The 22,060-nt window shown below is 36.3% G+C and overlaps 2 protein-coding genes across 2 annotated transcripts; both read right to left on the minus strand.

Moving 5' to 3' along the window:
* Window positions 1-699: 699 nt before the first annotated feature.
* Window positions 700-15,891, minus strand: LOC136824052 (pre-mRNA 3' end processing protein WDR33-like). Its single transcript, XM_067080205.1, has 17 exons — window positions 15,420-15,891; window positions 15,084-15,217; window positions 14,346-14,414; window positions 13,792-13,896; window positions 12,693-12,788; window positions 12,073-12,224; window positions 11,745-11,842; window positions 11,251-11,377; window positions 10,633-10,784; window positions 9,997-10,075; window positions 9,475-9,585; window positions 6,086-6,174; window positions 5,781-5,861; window positions 4,707-4,813; window positions 3,693-3,837; window positions 1,987-2,085; window positions 700-1,523 (listed from the first exon to the last, which is right to left on the minus strand). The coding sequence occupies exons 1-17, from the start codon at window positions 15,793-15,795 to the stop codon at window positions 1,036-1,038; spliced, it is 2,508 nt and encodes an 835-aa protein (XP_066936306.1). The 5' UTR covers window positions 15,796-15,891; the 3' UTR covers window positions 700-1,035.
* Window positions 15,892-16,102: 211 nt separating this feature from the next.
* Window positions 16,103-17,144, minus strand: LOC136824053 (bis(5'-nucleosyl)-tetraphosphatase PrpE [asymmetrical]-like). The gene has a single exon (XM_067080206.1). It carries the CDS (start codon window positions 17,075-17,077, stop codon window positions 16,229-16,231), a length of 849 nt encoding a protein of 282 aa, XP_066936307.1. The 5' UTR covers window positions 17,078-17,144; the 3' UTR covers window positions 16,103-16,228.
* Window positions 17,145-22,060: the final 4,916 nt, after the last annotated feature.

Genomic DNA, 22,060 nt, shown 5'->3' on the forward strand with positions numbered 1-22,060 from the left:
TTCTCTAGTAGGCTGCTGACATCCACAAACTGGTTCGTGTCCTTATATACTTATAAAAATCTCAAAACTTAATAAGTGGCAGGGGTATGGAATGAAAATGTCCTGGGTAAAAAAAATTTAAAAGGAGGCTAGAATTACAGCAGAATTAGGGCAAAATAAGAGGAAACTTTCAAAAACATTTTTCCAAAATTAATAAGCCGGAAGGGGGAGTTAGAATAAAAATGTCCTAAGTGGAAATTTTTGAAAAAATTAATTTTTAGCGGTGGGACACTTATTAGGTACCAGAGAGTACGTGCTCTAAAGTAAAATGCGGTTTGTAGAGGTCTGCGATTCAGACTAGATCTCTGACGTCTATCAGTAATGTAAATAAAACCTGTGATACAAGGCGACGAGGTTGGCTTGAGATTTGTCCCCTGTCAAGCACTAATGATGGCGCATTTGTTTAATCTCGGTTCTCTTTAATTTAGCGCGAAAAACCAACCCTTATGGTGCATTTTCTTGAAGATTTTTGATCATGTTAGGGCAAAATATGGTCAAATTTTCCGAATTTAACATCCTTTTTGCTCATTTCGACCCTTACACAGTGCACTTTGGGAGGCTTGGAAAAAGGACAGGAAAAAGGTCAATTATCTGAGTGCTATTCAGTCTCTTTATCCTTCGGCGAACGGACGAGAATTAATGTTAACAGTGATTCAACAATTTAACGAAACAGAAAATATAAATGTTTTCTTTTTCAAAAAATAAAAAACCGCACAAAAGGTACTGGAAATACACAAGTAATAAATTTTTGTCATAAAAATCCCATCATTTTTCTCTTTACTTACAAGATTAAAAATATTTACTAAAGGTGGGAATTTATTTGTAAAACAATATAACCAAAATCGTTCTAAAAGCTCTTCAATCTCCAAGTAAAAGAAGATAACCAGCAATATTGGCTCACTGCATTTTCTATCAGAGCTCTAACAAAACGCCGAAGCACATCCATTCATTCATTGGAACCGTAACTCCTTCTCCATCATATGAAAATCTAACTTTTCAATAAGGTGGGCGTGGTGGGCGACCACCATGGAAGTTCGGGCGAGGTCCTCTCATGCGAGGAGGACGGGGTCCACCAGGACCAAAACCTGGACCAGGAGGACCATGTGGCCGGAATCTAGGTCCACCTTGAAATTGTCCTTGGAAAGGAGGATGAGGTTCGTATCCTCCACCTTCCCAATTCTCATCGTAGCCCTCTCCTTCGTTGAAATGCCCTGGCGGTGGACCATGAAAATCGTGTGGCGGCGGCGGTCCATCAAAGCGAGGCCGTGGTCCTGGAAATCGACCTCCATCAAAGGGCGGACGCATTGGTGGTGGTCCATGAGGGCCACCAGGTCCGAAATGTTCATCAGGGCCGTGATAGAATCCTGAAGGGCCGATGTGTCCAGCATTAGGGTCCATCCCGTCGTCATTGGGCCTTGTACGTTGGTTGTACCTTCTTTTAGCTTCATGCATACTTGGTTCTTCTCCTTCATCCCAATACTCTCCTATAGAAAAAGGTGATCAAATTTACTGAGTTTCCTGTTAATCAACTAGTAACACTCAGTTGATTAGCTTTGTTGTAATTTGCATAAAACGAGTCAAAAAAGTTATTCAGGATAAGCACAAATCAATTTTTCTTTCTAAATTCTGTCTATAAAGTATGTGGAAACTTAATTTGACTTTACTTTCACAAATTTCCACCTCGTTGGAAAGCGAGTAATGAGTGGATTGTTATAAGCCCAAAATTATTTCATTATTTTACAAATTGAAGAAGAAAACTGATGAAGAAGAAAAAGAGGCCTGTTTCAAGTACTGGTGCTACATATATTATATATACATCATTTAATAGAGGAAAAAGTGTTCACATACTTTGAAATAGACTTTCAAATCTTTCTCTTTCTACTACTTTTAGAATGGTGGGTAAATGGAAGTTCAATATATCAAGAAAAATCTAAATCGTTGTTTTACCTTCTAAGAAGTCAGGTACAGGAACATCCATGGTAAGCAACGAAGGAGCGCCTGGTATAAACCCTCCTCCGTGTTGTTGTTGCTCCATCGCACGTCGATCTGAACGAAAATAAAGGAGCGCGGTGATAAATTATCAAATGTCTAACTGACCTCAAATAGACAAATGAGATTCGCTCTCTGGAAACTTGTGATTTCATTGTCCTTGTTTTAAAATTTTCAAAAAAAGAATTCATGATATGCACCATTGCAATGTCTTCCACGGACCCAACAGCTGATTGGTTGCAAGTGATGTATTGACTAATTTTACGCCACTTACAACCAATCAGCTGTTGGGACCGTGATTTAAAGGTTTTTTTTGATTGAAAGGTCTGATGAGGCTGATGTAGTAAAAACAAGTGCAACAAGATTAGAAAAAGGTTTTGAAAAAATGAAAATACATTGAATAAAAAAACATCTCAAAAAAAGGGAATTTTACTGATACTCTTTCGAATGTTTTTATGTTTATAATAAATAGAACGTTTTCTATCTTATAATCAAAACCTGTCAGAACATTCGATCGTAAATTTTGCTCGAAATGAACTTTGCTATTTTTTTGTTTACAAAAGCAATAGAATGTGAGGTCACATCTCGAAACAACTTTCGATCTTTCACTTGTTTGCAGGATATCGTTGCGTAAAAAAATTGCTTTAATTTATCTGACTCACCATGAGGACACTGCCTAAAACTAGGTCACAGTGTGGATGTAAACCACACTGAAACGACCGCCTTCCATCACGCAATCGCGCATCACGCTCGCGAAAGAGCGCGCGCACATTATTAACGCTTACATGTCATGTACCAGATAAACATGTCATCTCCAGTACATTTTAGATTATTCATTGAAAACAGATTACAATATAGTCATTTTTCATGTCTCGATTATTCAATTCCGAATATAAGACATTCAGGAAAAAAAAAGAGAAACACCTGGGTAAGTGGGTAATCTAGTTAAAAAAACCGAAAGTAAATGGTAGACAAAGTAATGAGCCAAGGCAAAACGAGATTAGCGTACCACTATGAAAGAAACCGCCTCCGGCGGTCGATAAGCTCCTTTTATTCCCGTAGAAAACCTTTAATGTCAGAAGATATTGCAATGTTGCATATCATGAATATAATCAACAAAAGATTGTGGCTAGTCTAGTGTATTAAACGAAAGCTCTGATAGTTAAAAATTGTAAATCTTATAATTTAGATAAAAGAGGAAGTTGATGGCCCGGGGGGGGGGGGGTACTAGGGTTGCGAGCTGACGGGGGGGGTGCCGCCCGACTTTCGAACTTTGGACCCTTACCGGGACAAAAAAGGAGAAAACAAAGGAAAATTTTTGGAATTTTACGACCCTTAGCGGGACTAATTTGACCAATTTTGACCAAATTTCGATCTTTCAGGGGGTAAAAAGTTGAAATTTTCCCATTTTTCCGACCCTTACTGGGACTGAAATTTGATTTTCTGATTTTTCCAACCCTTAGCGGGACTTTGGAAGTCCAAAAAAGGTACCCTTAAGGGCGGCACATACCATACCCCCCATTTGCCTAAGTACCCCCCCCCCCGGGGTTGATGGTAATATTTTCCGTTGAATTTTTCATTTCCAGGGAAGATGGGCTGCCTAAAACAACATATCCATTCGGATTTAGTTCAAAATAAGAATCAAAATAAACTAGGCTTCTTACTTCTCGTTTTCTCCATGTTTTCTTCCATCTGTCTCTCGTGATCGTATTGTGATTTTTCCGCTTCTTCGATAGCCCGCCTTTGTTTTCCCGGATCGATACGGAACTTCTTCAGTTGATTACTTCGCGAGAATGTATAAATTTGTGCCTAGCATAAAAATAATTATTGATTAGGTATTGTGTTGTTCAATTTGTCATTAACATTTTGGAGTCTAGAGAAAGTGTTCAAAATGCACCCTGAACACCCCTGTCTCAGTAACCCATTGGGTCTTAAAAGTTCACCGGGGTGACTTTGAAATGAGAAATATCCACCGGGGTAGAGATTTCAGTCGCTGGGTCAAGAAAATCGGTAATTTTTTAATACCGGGCAAAGTCAAAAGGCAGGATTTTTCCCTGGGTTTGTGCCATTTACCACTTTAGAAAAATCGGGGTTTTTGATCAAGTTCTCGTTTTTTGCCCGGGTTGAGATTTCCATTGTTCTTCACTCGATTTTTACACCGGGTTATCGACCGGGGCGAATCTGACCGGGCCACTGACACAGGGGTGTTAAAGATATTATCGAATATTCTTCAACAGGACATAATATCTCGGGTACATTTTTCCTTGTTTATTTCAAGGTCTAAGAATGTAATAAAGCTGAGTCTTCTTAGGTCAGACCTCTTTAACATGAAATGTATTCTTTTCTTTTTCCCTCATAAATAACTCGCAACCCTCAATAACTCAAAATGAAATATTCAATCTTTTTGAAAGTTAGAACCTCTCAAATTAACTTGAGTTACACATTGAACTTCATTCATCAAAAGTGCAGCAGAATATCTCTTAATCGAACTTCTATCATTCGAATCAATCTTTATAGAATTCGAACTTGTTCCCAGTCCCCGTCAAGGAGAAACCCACTCAATATACTTTCTATAATTTGAATCTCTATGTAATTCGAACATTCGAAATTCCCCATTAGAGCTTAGAGTAAGTTCGAATTAGCGAGAGTCAAATGTACATAGGTGAAAATCTTCTTACAGGAACGTCTGTTTCCTTGGGTTTTGAAACTTCGAGAGTGGATTGTTCCAACAATGCTTTGACCACTGGTGAATTTAAATCTGGCTTCCCTTCCTGTTCTTGTTCACCTGAGAATCAAAAGAATTTTTATTTAATGATATTGAAATTCGAATTATTTTCAAACATTGCTTACAGAAATACATATTCAATATAAAATGTTGGACGAATCGGCTTATGTAAGGATGGAATGCCATTGAAACCTAGTCCAGTGGTCCAGTGGCTCATTTAATCGAATCTCTATAACTCTCCTTAAACAAATTTATGTTCCCAGTACATGTACGTGTTCGAGTTATGAGACTCCACTGTATACCGTATTACTTCGAATAAACGCCCGGGGCGTTTATTTAATTTTTTTCGATTTTAGAAGGGGCCTTTATTCGAGGGGGCGTTTAAAAGAAGGGGGCGATTATTGAATTACTTTGGTCTAAAGTCGAAAATTTAGAGCAAATATACCCTTTGTTTTAGTTCTTTATCAGGATTTTAGTGCAAAATTTCTTTGGTTCAACGATTAAAATTGTATCGAAAACTGCTCTGGTTACAAGAAATGACTAAAATCTTCCTTTTCAAACCCAGTTAACACTGGTATTGAAGTATTAAAGTCACAAGTTTCTAATAAACGCCCCTCTCCTAAAAGGGCGATTATTTGAAGGGGGCGTTTATTTGAGGGGGGCGTTTATTAAATAATTTTCCTTTTAGGAGGCGCGTTTATTCGAGGGGCGTTTAAAAGAAGGGGCGTTTATTCGAAGTAATACGGTAACCTGGCAAATTACGAAAATGCAGCACATCAGGTAGAAATTGCTTTTGATAGATGTAAAACCTCTGGTGAAATATAAATGGCGGATTCCAAGTCAAAGCCGAAGTTGAAAATTGGCTGAGAAAATAGCGTAGTAATACATGGGGAAAATTCCTATTTGTAAATTGAGAGCCGAGTGAAGGTTTATTCAAACTGATGTTATCCCGTAACAATTATCGTATTATCATATAACACCCACATTACTGTATTACACGGATTATAAACGACTCTAAGTCTAATACCTTTGCTGTTCTCGTTGATGGAGGTGTCTGTCTCCTGAGTGGTGTCCAGTTCTGATTGTGATGTGTTCGGTATCTCGTACTCTACAAAAAATTTGGTTCAGTATTAATCCGTACTTATATCCATGACTGTGCTTAAAATGGTACTTGATCTAGAAAGGATCTGCATCCTATTAAAGTCAGGTATTTTTTCAGAAATACAAAAATATAAGTTAAACTATAGCTCGTGGCAGGGGAAATGGATTTGATCAATAAAAAATTGATAAAGGAGAACCAACCAAAATAAATGTAACAATAAAAAGACATACCATAATCGTCTTCAAAGCCAGTTGGCAAAACATTGAGATTGTATTTGTCTCGCATCTTGTCTCCCGGTCGATTCCGCGTCCAAAATTTCCTATAACAAATTAAGAGAGTGTTTTAAACAGTCACTTCTCCTTGACCAACAGTCGATTTGTTTAATTGTTTACTGTATTCGCTACACGCTAGAAATGGCAGTGGTCTCCTGGAAGGGGCTTAAACAGAGACTGATCAAAGGCACTGCAAGCGAACCCTTCACGGATTTCTGTAATTACAAATTATTACACAGCGTTTGAAAACTACGGTTAGCGAAAATGGAATGTACCAAACTTCGAAAGTGACAAGACGTCATCAAATTGTGACGTCGAATATTTCAAACTGACGTCAAATATATATTTTTTGTTAATTAACATTTTTGCGAATCAATGTTTTCAAAATCTTCCCAGAATAAGCGTAAAGTGTCGTCGATAGTATTGTTATTAAGGATAGTATTGTTATTAAGAATAATTTTGTTTGAAAAATTATTCCTTGGAAGATAGTGAGAGACTTCATCTCAAGTAATTGTGAAAATTGTAAGAAATACGAAAGACTTTTTCAAGAAAGTCAGTTAAAGACAAATTGTTTGTCTTCGTTTCTCTACCAAGATGGAGAAAACAAACGAAGTAAATTACCGCGAACTCTACGAACAAGCTAGACAGGTTAGTTGAGAGTATCTTTAGCTAAGATTTCCAATTCAAACTCAACAGTGTTAACCGTATGCATAAACTTTGAAAAACTGCTTGGAAATTTACATCGTCTTTTAAAAATTTCTTTTTTCTTAATTTCAGCAAATTGAGGAACTCGTTCAACAGAATCACCAACTCAAGATTGAAAATGATAATCTTCAAAGCAAAGCGAGTCCAAAAACCTCTCTTATTGGAGCTGAACAAATCAAGCAACTCGAAACTGAACTTGCCAGTTACAAACAGAAAATTAATCGACAAGATCAAGACAATATCCAGCTAAAAAACATGCTTCGTATTGCTAATGAAAAAGTCGAGGAAAATTCCCGTAGAGAACGCGCCGTCTTAGAACAGTCTATGCGACAAATGCAAGAGTTGAAAATTCAGTTGGAAGAGTATGCGTGTAAAGTAGAATTCTTGGAGAAAGATAATAACGATCTCCAAGCAGATTTAGAGTCTGCCGATAAAGAGATAGAAGATGTGGATCAACAGAACGAAGCTCTTGAGCGCCGTTTGGAAGAAACGATTGTGGAACAAAACGGATTGGATTTCTGGATCCGGAAATTAGTGAAAGAAAAGCGTGAACAACGAGGACAGTACGAGAAATCTTTGGCAGAAGCACATAGTGAAATCAGGATGTCAAACATCACAAAGGACAAATTATCTGAGCAACTCGCCAAATCCGAGGCTGATCTAAAAACCGTTGTCCACTCACACGCAATCCAAATGAACCATGATCTCACGATCCAAATTGGATTAAAACATCTTAAAGATTGTTTACAGAAGAAAAGCTTGTTTTCCACATTGTTCAAAAGTCGAACGACCGCATGCAAACTTGATGTCGTTCAAAAACTTTTAGCACATGTCGGCGGTGCTTTGAACACCGCTGCATATTTTCATTAAAATCTCTTGTATTACAACATCAAAAACAAAATCCTTGCAAAATATATATCAACATCCAAAATGTTCCAGCATAGTTATTTTTCTTAAAAAACTTCGATTCCCTCTTTAATTTGATCCTTTAAACAATCATTATTATTACTTATGCACGTGCATTATTCATAGAATTATATTTCACAGGTCTATCGACCTCTACGAAATAATTTAGATTTATAAATATTTTCTACTTCTTCATCTGTCGTCCATTCGTCAGAAGATATGGGCAGAGAAGACGTTGTTTTGGTCTTTGTCCTAGGTTTTCGAACTAGGCGAAGGTTTGTTCTAGGGCTTCCTCTTACGTGCCAAACGAAATCATCATTTTTTACATTCATTTTATTCGCCTTTTGGCACATATCTTTAATAATTTTTCTTTCGTTGATGGTGAAGTCGTCTGTAATGCTAAAGCCACCAATTTCATTGAATCGTTTCAGCTTATGCAGATTTTGCATTATCCGTTCTTTTTCCTCTATACTTTTTAAGATCAACTTGATTGGACGCCAATGTAGCCCTTTTCTGTTTTGTCCAATGCGATGATGGTGGGACGGTTTGATATCTTGGACGCCAATGTTACCTAGTATACCTTCAATATCTATTCTGTCTTGTTCCTGTTGTTCCTCTTTGTTATCTACCTCTAATTCCACCATTCCATGTATAATAATATTTCGTTTTCTTGATTCGATGTCTCTGTCTTCATTCTTGTTTTCTTGTTGGTGTTCTCTAACTGCTGATTTGATATTATCCTTGTGTTTCTTAGTTATTTCAGCGTATGTTTTTTCTGATGATTTTTCTATGTAATTCGTCGTTAGCTTTATTTCTTCTTTTATAATCTGCTTGGTTTTTTTTGTTTCAAAGTCAGCCATCTTATTGGTTAAGATGTTTTCGATATCGTTCTTAAGGCTGCGGTTCTTGGCTAGCTGGTTGTTGAGCTTTTTAATGACGTCGTCCTTCTTCTCAATCTCCCTCTGCATCATATGATACGAGTTCTCACCTATTTTACTCATTAGAGATCGTGTTATCCGCACGCAATTCTGACATAGATATTGTTCGTTATAAGTGTTGGCAAAAATTTGCAGCTGATAAAGCGGTAATTGTGTGCACTCGTAGTGTACCATACGGTGGCATTTTCGGCATTTTAGACGGTTTTGGTCATCGTCATCTGAGCAGGAGGTGAGAGTGCATGTTTGGTTTTGTTTAGCTTCTTCAAATGGTTGTTTTTCTTGCTTTTTGTCGGTTTTTTCGTTCATGTTTTTGATTTTGCTAAATTTCAACCATTTTTGAAGAACTACACAAAATGCGTGTTGATTAAATTAAATTAAATAGAGAAACTTTTCGATTTTGAAAACCACCGTACGTTCGGCCAAAAATCAGGTCTCTAAAATCGGACCCTTACAGTGCAGGAAAAATCTGGATGAAAATCGACCCTTGTAGTGTAATTTTTCGAAATTTTTTGCCCTTTTCAGGGCAAAGTTTTTTGAAATTTCTCAAATTTTACCTCAAAATTTGGTATTTTCTCAAATTTTACACCCTTACAATGCACTTTTTCCCATTTGCTCACAAATCAACCCTTACAGCGCACTTTCCAAAGTCCAAAAAACCTACCCTTAAGGGCCGCATGTCCGGTAGGTCACTTACCTGGAGTCTACCTCGATCTTATAACCGAAAAAGTACTCGATTCTAAATAGGAAGATCTGGGCCACCGAACTATTAGTGAAAAAAGATAAGTAATAGCGTCTTACGTGGTATGATCGTTGGAGCCAGTGCACAAAATATGGCCCAGCGGATGCCATTTCAAATCCCAGATCATGCCGTCATGAGCTCCTTCTATACAACCCAGCTCTTTTTCACACCTGAAAATAATGTTGAAATTTGATCACCCTTCCTTTAAAATTTGGAATTTATTCGATTTCTTCGTGCTTTTAAATTGACCGATTCCGCCAAACCCAGATAGGAAAAATCTTCAACCGTAACAAAAGCAAGCAGTCTGTTCCTAGCTGACATAGATTTCACCAACAAAACAAAAACAAACCACAAAACTATAACGTTTTCAACCATCTCTAAGAAAAATAGAATCACTTATAAGTCCGCATCCTCTTATGGTTTGTAAGGCCTTTTTTTAAGATACCGGAGATAATTTGCGTATAAAAGCTTTTCCATTGAAAAATCTCCAGTGTTGGTCAATCATATATCTTATACCTTCACTTTTAACAAATAAGGTACGTGGTAAAGAGATACATTTTGTGTAGAGGAAGAACACTCACCCCATCAACCAAAACATAATGGATCCATCAGAACCTCCACTTGCAAACATCTTCTCGTAGATGGGATGCCAATTCACAGCTATAAAAACAAGTCAAACAAAATTTCTCATAATGAAATTTATACCATAATATGAATGGAGGTCGCTAATCTTAAGACAAACCCTCCTTTACCCAGGATTTGACAACCTTTTCAAACAGGTTCAAGAAGTAATTTTATGAAGCATTTTTTACAAGGCTGGCTTTAATGACAATGCAGCAAAACTTTTACAATCCCAAATTACAAAATAACGCCTCTTTATTGAAGTTATTAACCCTCCTTCTGGTAAAAACACCAAATCTAAGTAAGGACTTCCCTTTTTGCAATACCCTTATATAAAGACGAAGCAGCAATCTTAAACCCAGGCAAGGATATTGAAGTATTCCCTGATTTCCTTATCAGGTAAAACACAGAAAAAATATAGGGTGCAAATTCGATTTTTCCCTACTGCAAGGGCTTCAAAAGTTTAAAGTGACGTCAAAAAATCGAATGTTTAGAGCCCGAAAACCTGGGCTCAAAACATTCGAAAAAGTCGCAAAGTGGAATAGACGTTAATTGCGTAAAAAAAACGCAGTGACGTCTAGTATTATCTAACTCACAAGCAGCTTCTTTCTTGTGTCCGCGGAATGTAGAAATTTCTTTCATCGTTCGAATATCAAAGACTTTGACCAATCGGTCACGTGATCCACTGAGCAGCCAATTACCGTTGCTGTTCCAATGTAAATCCATCACAGTACTCTTGTGACTATGTCTGTTGTGTGTTAAAGAAAAGGTGATATTATTGTATTATTATAAAGAAGCACATTGCTTTGGGGGCCGTCCACATAGTACGTACGCACTAAAATGTCGAAAATCGAGTAGCCCCCCCCCCCCTCTGTTCGCAAGCGTACGCAAATGGCTATACCCCCTGGTAAGTACGTACTTTTTCATTCACTGTACGTACGTACATTTTTCTTTGACCACTCCCCTCCCCTGTACGTAAGCATATGCTTTGGAGAAGACCCCCCTCCCCCTTAGTGCGTACGTACTATGTGGACGGCCCCTTGGGAATGAAATGGAATGGAATTGGAACTTGACAAACAGCAACAGCAAACTCGCTATCTACCATAAACAATTATAGCATTGTTTCCGTACATCATCTGATGGATATTTTCATTATTTTTTCGGGCAAACTAGATGAAAACCAATTTAATGAAACATAAGAAAAGTCATCATACATTGTTGCTAGACTGCTGGCTGATCTTGGATCCCACAATTTGAGAGGCTGTTGACTGTCTTTGCTTCCGGAGGCTACCAAACTTTTTGAGGGATGCCAACCTACGCATTTAACATCTGCTCCGTGACCTGTGTAGAAAATATGATAATTATTATCCCTACATCTGAGCAGCCGATCCCTTATTGTTAAGGTGGCTCATTTGACTTAGGTACAGAGCTAGCCATGGCGCGGTTAAGTGGTTCACTTCACTGGACTTGGCGTCAATTTCAGAGCACAAAGTTTAGCTAGAGATCGCATATTTTCCTTTGTAAAAACATTGCTTCGAGGGAAAAAACTTTTGAGATATGGAACTTAGACACCAAAGGGGTCGAAATAAAAAACGAAAATAATGTGCTATGTTTATTTTGATTTACAAATCTCTACTTTGGGGATTCTCTTGTTTCACTTTTACAACATGGTAAACTTTGAATTTAAATGATATAAGGTAATATTTACCTCTTAACACTCGTTCTTCTAAGCATCGGTAAAAATCCCAAACTTTCAGTAGACCATCATCAGAGCATGTCACAAATTTATTGTCGGTTGGACAAAAACTAAACGAAAAGAACAGACCCTTTAATTAAACAAAGGGTAGAAAAGCTTAATCAACAAAATAGATTTAAAATAGATTTCATAATCAAAGTAGAGTCATTAAGTACTACTGGTCTTCGAAATTGATAAAAGTTCTTTTGAATCATTATCTTGAATAAACATCCCTCTGCAACAGGCTATAACACGATAATATCATCCCCCTGATTTATAAATAACGAGCAAAAGTACACACCTCAATCCTCTGATAGGGTCATTGTGAGCTTGTATTAGTTTCACATTATTCATATTGCTTTGCCAGTATTTGATGATTCCGTTGTGATCTCCTGATAAAAGCCACATATCGTTGTGAGACCACTCCATCGCTCGAACTGCACTGTCGTGTGCCTGTAAATAATGAAGCAGACAAATTCATACCTGGAATCCAATCATGTGGTTTAAAGTGGTTTACATCAGCTAAAATCTCGTCAGCTAAATCTTAAATGATGATAAACTGCTACCGAGTCAATAAGGAGTCAACAAAAAAGCCTGAAATAGTACATCTCTTAATATCAAAGTATTTTTTCAGAGATATCTAATATTTTAAGCAACCGCAATGCAAGGGTAGAGCATTTGGCTATAGTGCGCATGGCTGTGGGTTCAATCCCTGGCTTGGTCATACCAAAGATTTTGTACTTTTACAAAATGGTACTTGATACTGCTCTGCTTGATGTTCAGTAATTAAAGAGAAGGATAAAGGGTAAGTGGAGCAATCCAGAGTGAATGAATGGCACCCTCCCCTACTTTCAGATCGATTGATGGAAAGAAGAACCTTTTGAATGCGGCCGCAATCTCAAAAAAAAGAATTTAAATTACCTGAAGAATAGTCTCAAAGTTGAATGTCAATCCATTCCATAGTGTAAATTCTCCGCTGCTTGTCCCTGTTAAAACTCTTCTGCCTTCAGGTGTCCACTAAGAAAAAAGTTTAAAAGGATTAACAAAATAGCACATAACAACTTCTGCTGAAAACTTCAAAAAGTTCTATCATTTTAACAAGAGTGAGTGTATGTAAGATGTTTCTCAGTTTGACTACCCATTAGCTAACATCAGACTTGTAATTTCTTTATGACATCTAATTATAGCGTCAGCCTGGGTTTAGGCCGGGGGGGGGGGTGGTACTTAGGCAAAAATAGGTGCCGGGTATGTGCGGACGGTAGGGGTCGGGTTTATCACCTTTCAAAGTCTCTCTAAGGGTTACAAAAATCAGGAAATTTCAAAGTAGTCTCTCTAAGGGTGGGAAAAATCACGATTTTTAGAAAAAAAATTTGATTTTGAGAGAAAAACTTACAAAAAAGTCTCACTAAGGGTAGGAAATTATTGAAAATCAGAGAACCCTCTCTAAGAGTCACTTTTTCACTAAAATTTGGTCTCTCTAAGGGTCGGTTTTCGGAGGTCACGTCCGCACATACCCCTCATTCACCAACCCTAGTACCCCCCCCCCGGGTTTAGGTCCCAGGCAAAAATTAGTCCCCACCCCCTGTGTTTTAAGTCCCCACAAAGATTTTATGAATTTTTTGTTAGCCCGTAGGACTTTTGACCCTAGACACTTTCAAAAAATTGATCCAGTAAAAAGTTTTTTCCAATGTAAATTGCGTTCAGTTCTAAGTTTAAGATAAAATATTTTGCACACTTTCTATAAAAACATTGCGCCACAGGCGAAAATTTTTCAGATTCATGAGCTTCAATTTGAGTAATTGAAGTCAACTATTAAGCTGAATTATTTTAGCCCCCACGTTAAGTGATGAGATTTTAGCTCCCCCCAAGTACATAGGTCCCCCCAAAAAAGTGATGTACTTCCAGCCCCCTCCTTTTTTGGGAAAAATTTAGGGTGTAATCCGCCCCCCCCCCCAACCAGCAGGGGGGGCTGACGCTATGTAATAAAACAAAAATGATGTTTTTAAGAAAGAGTTCTTACAGCAACGGTAAACACAGGACATCTAACTTTGTTTGTGGACGCCCTTACAAATCTTGACGTTACAGAATTCACTGGGTTGTCTTGTAAAGAGCGAGGTTGAACAATCTAAATGATAAAAATCCAAAGAATCAAATCTCCTTAATAAAGATATGTTTTAAGAAGAAAAGCAATGGAGGGAGTAGTACTGTCTTAAATTACGGGGTGTGCCACAAAACGTTTCTCTCTTCGAATTTGATTTTCTAATTCAAACTATGAATTTAAAAAAAATAATTCTTTTTGCGTTGGAAAGAAGAAAGATAAAATGTTATTTTTAAAATTTGGTCCATTGGATCAAATGAATATAAATTTACTTCCAGAATGTGCTTGCAAATAATAAAAATCAGAGCCTATTGCAGGATTAAATAGATCTACCCCCATGCAGTTAGGCTGTTCGATCAATTTTTGAGCATTCAATTAAAAGGGAAATCAATGAAATAGTTTCTTATTAATTGATATTCTTCTTGTTCGCCGATTTAAATCTCAGTCAGTTGTTTTCATCAATGTTTATAACTTACATCTGTGTAATAAAGTGGGTCACATTGTACAATTGGTTTTTGAAGAATGGATCTTTTGTATAATCGATGCTAAAATAGAAAAAAATGAGTGGGGCTAAAATGAATTGAATGTTTAATCAAAAGAATTAGATAGAAAGCAGAACTTTGCAAACAATAACACAAAAGATGCTACAGTAAGAGACAAAAGAAATTGTAAATAGCAGTCCTAGCAAGCATGAAGGCAGAGCTTTCACCTACGGTGCGCAAGGTGATGGGTTCACTTACCATAGATTGAAAGATTTAACTGTGAATATTTTACAGACCGATAAATATGAAGAAAGAGAGGAGAAAGGGAAGTATCGACCAATCAAGGTAGTATTCGAAAATGAAGAAGACAAGAACAAAGTCTTGAGAGCCATCACGACATACAAAGGCCCTCCTTCATCCTATCGAGCAACAGAAGACCTGGCAATCAAAGAACTGTGCAAAAGAGCAAACGAGCTCAATGCTCAAATGAAAGACAAAAACATTCAATTTAAAGTTAGGGGAAGCCCCAGAACAAGACTTTACCTAAAGAAAATTGTAACAACAAGCGATTGTAAAAAGACAGGTTCTTAGAGGCCCACGACGTGCCTTGAACCTCAATCCTTTAATAAATATGCAAATATACCTTTTTTGGTATAAAGATTTAAAATAATTGTTCTTAAATAATACACAACCACACAAAGAGAGAAGAAAAACTCAATAAAAAGAACATACTTTTAAGAGTTGTATTGTTGATGCATTATAATCCACAGTTCTCCTTTGAATGGAGCGTCGCATTCGTTTCCCATCGTACTCTGCAGGCGCAGTTTGTGTTTGAACTTGAGTGTTTGGTCTGAAAACTCTTACACCTATAAACCAAAAAAAATGCATGAAAGATAGCTTAAAAACAAATACTATATTAGTATAAAAGACAAATTTTTAATTGTTGGTTTTAGCCAATTATATTTTAGCATTTTGAAAAAATAGGAGAATCATTGATAAAACTCAGACAGCAACTCAAACTAATCTGTATCTACATATCACATCTGGTAAAACAAATCTCAAACTAACCTGTATCAACGATTGCATTTTCAGCATCTAGACCTGGAATAATATTGATTTGTTTGAATAAATTTGTTGAAGTGGTTGTACTGCCATTAGCTTGCGTAAAGATCATTGGGACAGCTGCTGTATAAGACGCATGATGATGGTGGTGTTGTCGGTTGTGGTGATGTTGGAAATTAGGGTGCCTATGGTGGTGATGGTGTGGCCGATGGTGTTGATGTTGGTGATGGTGGAATTGTTGACGCTGGTTGTAATTACCGCCATGGTGGTGGTGCTGTTGCTGTTGTTGCGGTTGCTGTGTTGGTTGAGCTTGTTGTTGAGGAGGAGGTGCATCTGCAGCAGGTGTAACAGATGGCAGCGGATTTTGCACCAATGTAGCCATGTCAAGTTTTAGGGTAAAAAACTGAAGATTCTCAAGTTGTGGATAGTTGCATTTATGAGTATATTTTTTGTCTAAAAATGAGAATAGTTTACTATATATATGAATACAAAATTAGGTATACTTATATATAAAGAAACCAGATACAGATTTCAGATAAAGGTGGCATAAAGAAAAACAATTGAATTTAAGTTAATTAATCTGAATTAAAAATTCAAATTTAAAATTGAAAATAAAACAATTTCAACTGATTTCCCAAAAAAACAAAGAACCTTAATAAATTCAAATTTAATCTATTACAAAGTTGATATAAAAGCCGATCAATCAAGATAAATTTAGATATTACATTGGTTAAAATAACTTAAATAATTGTGCAAAATATACAAAAATAAAATTGTGTGATTTCAATTCGAGAATGAATGTAAAATAACCAGGATTAACCAGTTGGTTTCTGGTAAACACTTTTAGCTTGCACTTGGATAATTTCTTTTGTTCCATCTTTATCCAAAAGTAAGCCTGTTAATTGGTTACCATAAACACAGCCTGTATCTAGCCCAGTTGCGAATTCGTAACTTTGAAACTTTCGTCTAGCATCATGGCCAAAATAGATATGCTCTGGTCCTGGCCATAATGATGCCCAAGGTTTACCTTGGTCAAGGGATTCTGCTGACTGGTAATTTTCTGCATCCAATTCAACAATGTTTCTCATCAAAATCATATCTTTGATACTTTGATTCTCTAAATCAACTTTTGGTAAAAGACCTGCGTGTACTACAATTGCATTGAAATCTGGAAAACTTAATGTGTATGGTAATTCCTTTAAATAATCAATGTCATCACAATTTAAACCTTTAACCCACTGCCACCGGGCTGGCGGATCATAATCATTATGTTTTTCAATCATGAGTACTTCTCTCAGTGCAGCTGCATCATGGTTTCCTTTGACTGCAAAATGCTCTAAATTTCTAACATATTGAAGTGAGCCAACATTCTCAGGTCCTTTGTTTACAAGATCTCCAACAAAAATAGGTAGGTATTCCTCAGTTGAAAAGCGTTCGTTTACTTTTTGGAGTAGTTCTTTCAATTCATCTAAACATCCATGAACATCACCAATAAAAAATAACTTTCTGTCTCTGACAACCTCGTTGCTAAGGACAATATGAGATGTTTTAGGAAGGGGTATAATTAGCTTCTTTACATCATAACTTTTGCTTGAGGAATGTCTGATAATGATTCGTGAAAATTGAGACAGTAGGGAAATAAAGGATGGTACCAAAGCAGCCATTGTAAGTTTGAACTAATGAAAGCTAAAAAAGACATTTCACAAAAAGTTCATACAAAAAAGTCCCCCCTGCCACCACGCTGCTGGCTAGAAATAAATAAAAAGAAGGAAGTGTGTGAGTCATTTAAATACGACTGAAAAAGAATTAAAATATAGTTGAACAGTGAAAAAAAATGCAGCTATTATTGTTTGGTTTGACAAAGAATTAATAAATATAATTAATATTTTTGGCGAGCGGTAATTAAAACAGTACCCAATACCTTAATAAACAGCAAATTTATATCAGTTTTTCATACTGAACATTAGACAAATAAGCTCCTCATTAAAAAAAGGCTTTTTGTAATAGAGTAAACAAGAACAATGACCCTGAATATGTAGTGCTGCAAATAAGGAAATGTAGGTTGCCCGTAATTTTTACGAGCATAGCAAGTAAATTTTGAGCAGGGGGGTCTGGGGGCGCTCTAAGCCCCCCAGCGGGGGTTCTAGGGGGAGGAGCCCCCTTAGAAAATTTTGGAGTCTGAAATGACCCTTACATTGGCTAAACACCTATTTTAATTTAAAATCTGTTCCTCTTTTATAGCGGTATTAAGCATCTAGATGGGTTGTAGAGCACTTTTTTTATGCTGCTGTCAGTCAGTGTTTCTTTAATCAAAATATTTTCAGGCATGCCAAAGCTATTCACTACCTAGAAAGTAATAATATTGTCTATAGTATTGTTAGGTGCCAAACTGCACACAAGTAGGGTAGTGTTTGTAACGAAGAAATTTAGATAGGTCAGCTATCTTTCAGTGATTCAAGCGTTCAAACTGTAAAATAAAATAATGAAAAACATAAAGAAACTAGAAAGAAAATGTGAACAAAACTAAGTTCTAAAGCTAGAGTGAGACTCGTACGAGTGAAATGATTAAGTCCAGATCCTATAGAAGGCATCTGACAAATGTGTATAAATATCAGTCATGAAATAATTTTGAGATGCCATGTTCCTAAAAATATATATAAAAGAATTTAAACAGCATGTAGGAGGGAGAAAGAGAGGGAAAACAAATAAAAAGAAAATCTCTTTGAGAGGCGTCAACAACAGATTCATACAAAAGCGATGTGCAAAAAAGTGTGTTTATTGACGTCATAAATATTAGACGCAATCAGGTATTAAGGGGAGTTTCTAAACATCGACCAGAAATGGCGACCACGACCGGCGACCAGATAAATTTGGATTATTGAGTTTATCTGCTCTCTCTCCACCGTAGAGAATGTTTAAATCAAGTCCTCAGAATACTTAAAAGTGACCATTGAAGTAACCAGTCATTTTCTTGACAAAGTGACAGGGTCATTAAGTATGATGTTTGTAAGCTTTGTTACACCAAATATTTTAATTATGCTGAATGAGATGCCTTTAGTATGAATAGATAGAACTTGTCAGTAGGAAAAAATTGGGAAGGCCAGTTTTAGAGATATGAATCTAATCAATTATTCTATTGTCTTTATGCTGACAAAATGTCTAATTTCGACAGAAATAACAATCTGATGATGAAATACAAAGCTTCTCAAACCATTTTCAACAAATTTTGTGCCACTAATTATTTTGATGCCAATAATACAAAAGGATAGAAATTGACACCATAATCAAGCTCCAAGAGTGTCGAAATGGTTGTTTTACGTATTTGGCACATGGCTTTAAATAGATGAGACAGGGGTGAGCTTATTCTTCAATATGATATATTATTCAAATGATTAGGAGAGACTGTATTCACTTCATTGTAATATATAAGGACACTCTACGTTGGAGAAAGAGAAAAAACTCGATAACCCAGATGTATCTGGTTGCTGGTCGTGTTCGCCGGTCGTGGTCGTCATTTCTGGTCGGCGTTTAGAAACTCCCAGTATTAAGAACTTTTTTATAAGAAAGAACTTTTTTGTTATGAAAATAGCCAAGGTTGTAAATACGAAGGAACCAACTTTTTAGAGCAGTTCTTATAATTATAGTTGGTAAGTATGAGAACTAAAGAAATGTAATTAAATGATTAAAAATACGAAAGAAGCCTATAAATTTTAACCGGACAAAGTGAAAAAGTAAGCTTCAGAATGACCGGTAGAAACTACGAAATGACCGGTAATTACCGGTCACCTGCCGTTATTTGCAGCACTGAATATGGAAGATGGAAAGGTGAAAATTTCTATAAGGTCTCTATAGCTACACAAAAGCAATTGAAATTCCTGGATTTCCAATACAAAATCAATTTTTAGTGGAAAAATTAACATTTTGACAAATTCTATGGAATTTCAGATTTTTATGTCCATAAACAAACTCAATAAAGTGAACAAATTACGAGTGTATAATTTGCCGTGCCATCAAGGTCATGTGCTCCATCATGATGTCGCTAATTTATTTTTATCATTTTCCAGGAGGGAGGGTTTGGGAAAGTTGAAAATGGTACCAAGATTTAGCTAATGAAAGCCGCCATTTGTATTACAAACCTTGATAGCCCCACAGCTTGCTATCCATTGCAATTTAAAGTTAACGATAAATTTCTTTGATCTTTGACTATTTTCTTTTGCTCAATCAGTTAGTGGAAGTGCCTCATTTTAAGCATGTTCAAAGTTCACAATAAAGACTTTCTTTTTATTCTTTTTTGTTACGGAAACCAAACGAGTGAGAACAACTAAAAGTCTGACGCGATCTTTATTAAGATAAAAATGACATACTGTACTGTTTAACAACATTTTTCTACGTCATTTTTTTGAAGCCTCTCTGTAGGAGAATGTGTCTTTCTATAAGGAATTTTATAACACTTCATGGCAGATTAAAAAGACGATCAGAAAACAAAAGCTTCTTTGTTTTTCATTTTCGCATTTATGGGGAAGAATGAAATTTTCAGAAGATGCTTTATTCAATATGAAGATTATTCCCATTTCCTTAAAATCGCGATTCCCCATGGTTGCGAAATGGTGGCTATGGGTAATTCCTTTGTTCTTTTGCTATTTTGTTTATTCTATGTGACGTAAGGACGCTTCACAAATTGAAGTACTTCCACTAACTGTTAATACAGCAATTCTTTTACAAAAATCAAGCTCAAAATCCCACAGTTTAGCTGTATTGACTGGATTTCTGACAGTCTGGGAAATCCTTCTAATTGCAAGCTTAACTTTGGCGGGCGTAAACTACACGCTTATCATATTACACCCTGTGCAATTGCACGCTTAATTTTCTGCCCTGCTTGAGGAAGCTTGAGTGAAATAGTGGGGTTCAGTTTATTTGAAAACAAATGAAACTATGGTCAAACGGATGAAATTTGATTTTTGCATTGAAATCTATGTTGAATTTTGCGTAAAATAGTCCTGGCATATCCAATTTTTTCCCGGTAAAACTTGAGGAAAATCGTTTGTTTTGAGCTCATACGATACTCACATTGAGTACGCAAAGCGATTCTAGCTTTACGATAGATCATCAGTGGATAGTATTCAATTATCATTATATACCTTTATTTTCATTCCTAGAACTTTTGCGAAAAAAGGAAAAATAGAAAAGTTGTATTTTTTACTGCTCGAGTGTGTCAATGAGCTGAATTTTCTGGTCTGTAAAATTTATCAAATTTTTCAAATTTTTCGATTTTCATAATGAAGAGTTTTGAGCTCAAATTTAAACGTATAAACAAGTTCAGAATATTGTGTAATTGATATAATGTGAAAATATAACCTTTTAACTGAAGTTTAGGGCAAACTCTTTTGTTAAAACTGTCAAAAACCACGAGTAAACGACCACTGAAGTAAGGTCCTAAAATTGCTGTTTATCAAAAAAAGCAACGATAGTTAAGGGTAAAAAACAACTGTTTAGGGTGGCCTGTGCATAGGGGCACCTGATCTAGGGTCAGGGCTAACCCACGTGGGCCGACCCACGGTTTGGTCCCCAATTTATCTGGCTTTCAAAAAAATCTAAAATGGCTTTTTGATAGCCAATACAATCGCTGCATTTGCAGGTTTAGTGGGCCCCATTACTCTGCTAAAGAAGATTCATTGGATTCGAGGAAACATCAAAATTACAGACCAGACAAAGAATTACGTAATGCCCTCTGCAAGCCACTGTGACTGGCTGATCGGGAAAAAGACGCGGAATCTGATTGGCGTAGAAAAAAGTGAATTTTTTTTAAGAAGGAGGCGGGGAAGAAAAAACAGGCGAAATGTCCCAAAATGAACTTCAAAAATCAAGAAACTTGCAATAATTGAAAAGAAAGAAATGAATTTTATTCTTCTTGTGAAACATTTTATAGGTCATTCATAGGACAGGGATGTATCTAAACTAGAAGGACTAGATATCAGATTTAGAACAACAAAACAAGGTGACATTTTGATACACAATGCACAATATATTTTAAACTTTCTGTTGCTCAGACATAAAAAATCCAGCAAAAAATGACTCCAAAACCATCTGAAATCCATTTTTTTCTACATCCCGAAGAAGAAAAAGGAAGAATATAAATAAATCTAATATAAATCAAGGTTTGTGTCTTCATTCCTTAGAGATAAAGAAGATACTTTCAGTGAGACAGGGATGGTTAGCATAAATACCCATCTTTTACTTCCATTCTCTTTTTTATAGACCATGATAGCATAACATAGCATTTTAATCTACTTTCTGCCAGAACAGGGATATTAAAAAATGAAAGAGCCTCAGCTCATGGTAGATTCGCTGGAGTTAGGTATTTGGTATTCGGGATTCGCATTCGGGATTCGTAAAAGCTCAATAAAACCTTAACGAAAAAAGATATTAACTTGAAATAAAAAACGGATGCAAGTTCCATGTCAAGAAAGATATTCCAAAAAAGAAAAATTCAGAATATGAGCTTAGTTGTCACATGACTACGGGAAATTCCCCTATTCGGGATTCAAATTATTTCAGTGACTTTTTTCAAAAGCTTACCAGTCATCAGGAAATGGTTGGATTGACTTCGAATAACAAACGGATGCAAGTTCACATGTCAAGAAAAACAT

This window comes from Clytia hemisphaerica, unplaced genomic scaffold (genome assembly GCF_902728285.1).
Source record: "Clytia hemisphaerica strain Z4C2 unplaced genomic scaffold, Clytia hemisphaerica genome assembly, whole genome shotgun sequence".
Taxonomy (NCBI): Eukaryota; Metazoa; Cnidaria; class Hydrozoa; order Leptothecata; family Clytiidae; genus Clytia; species Clytia hemisphaerica.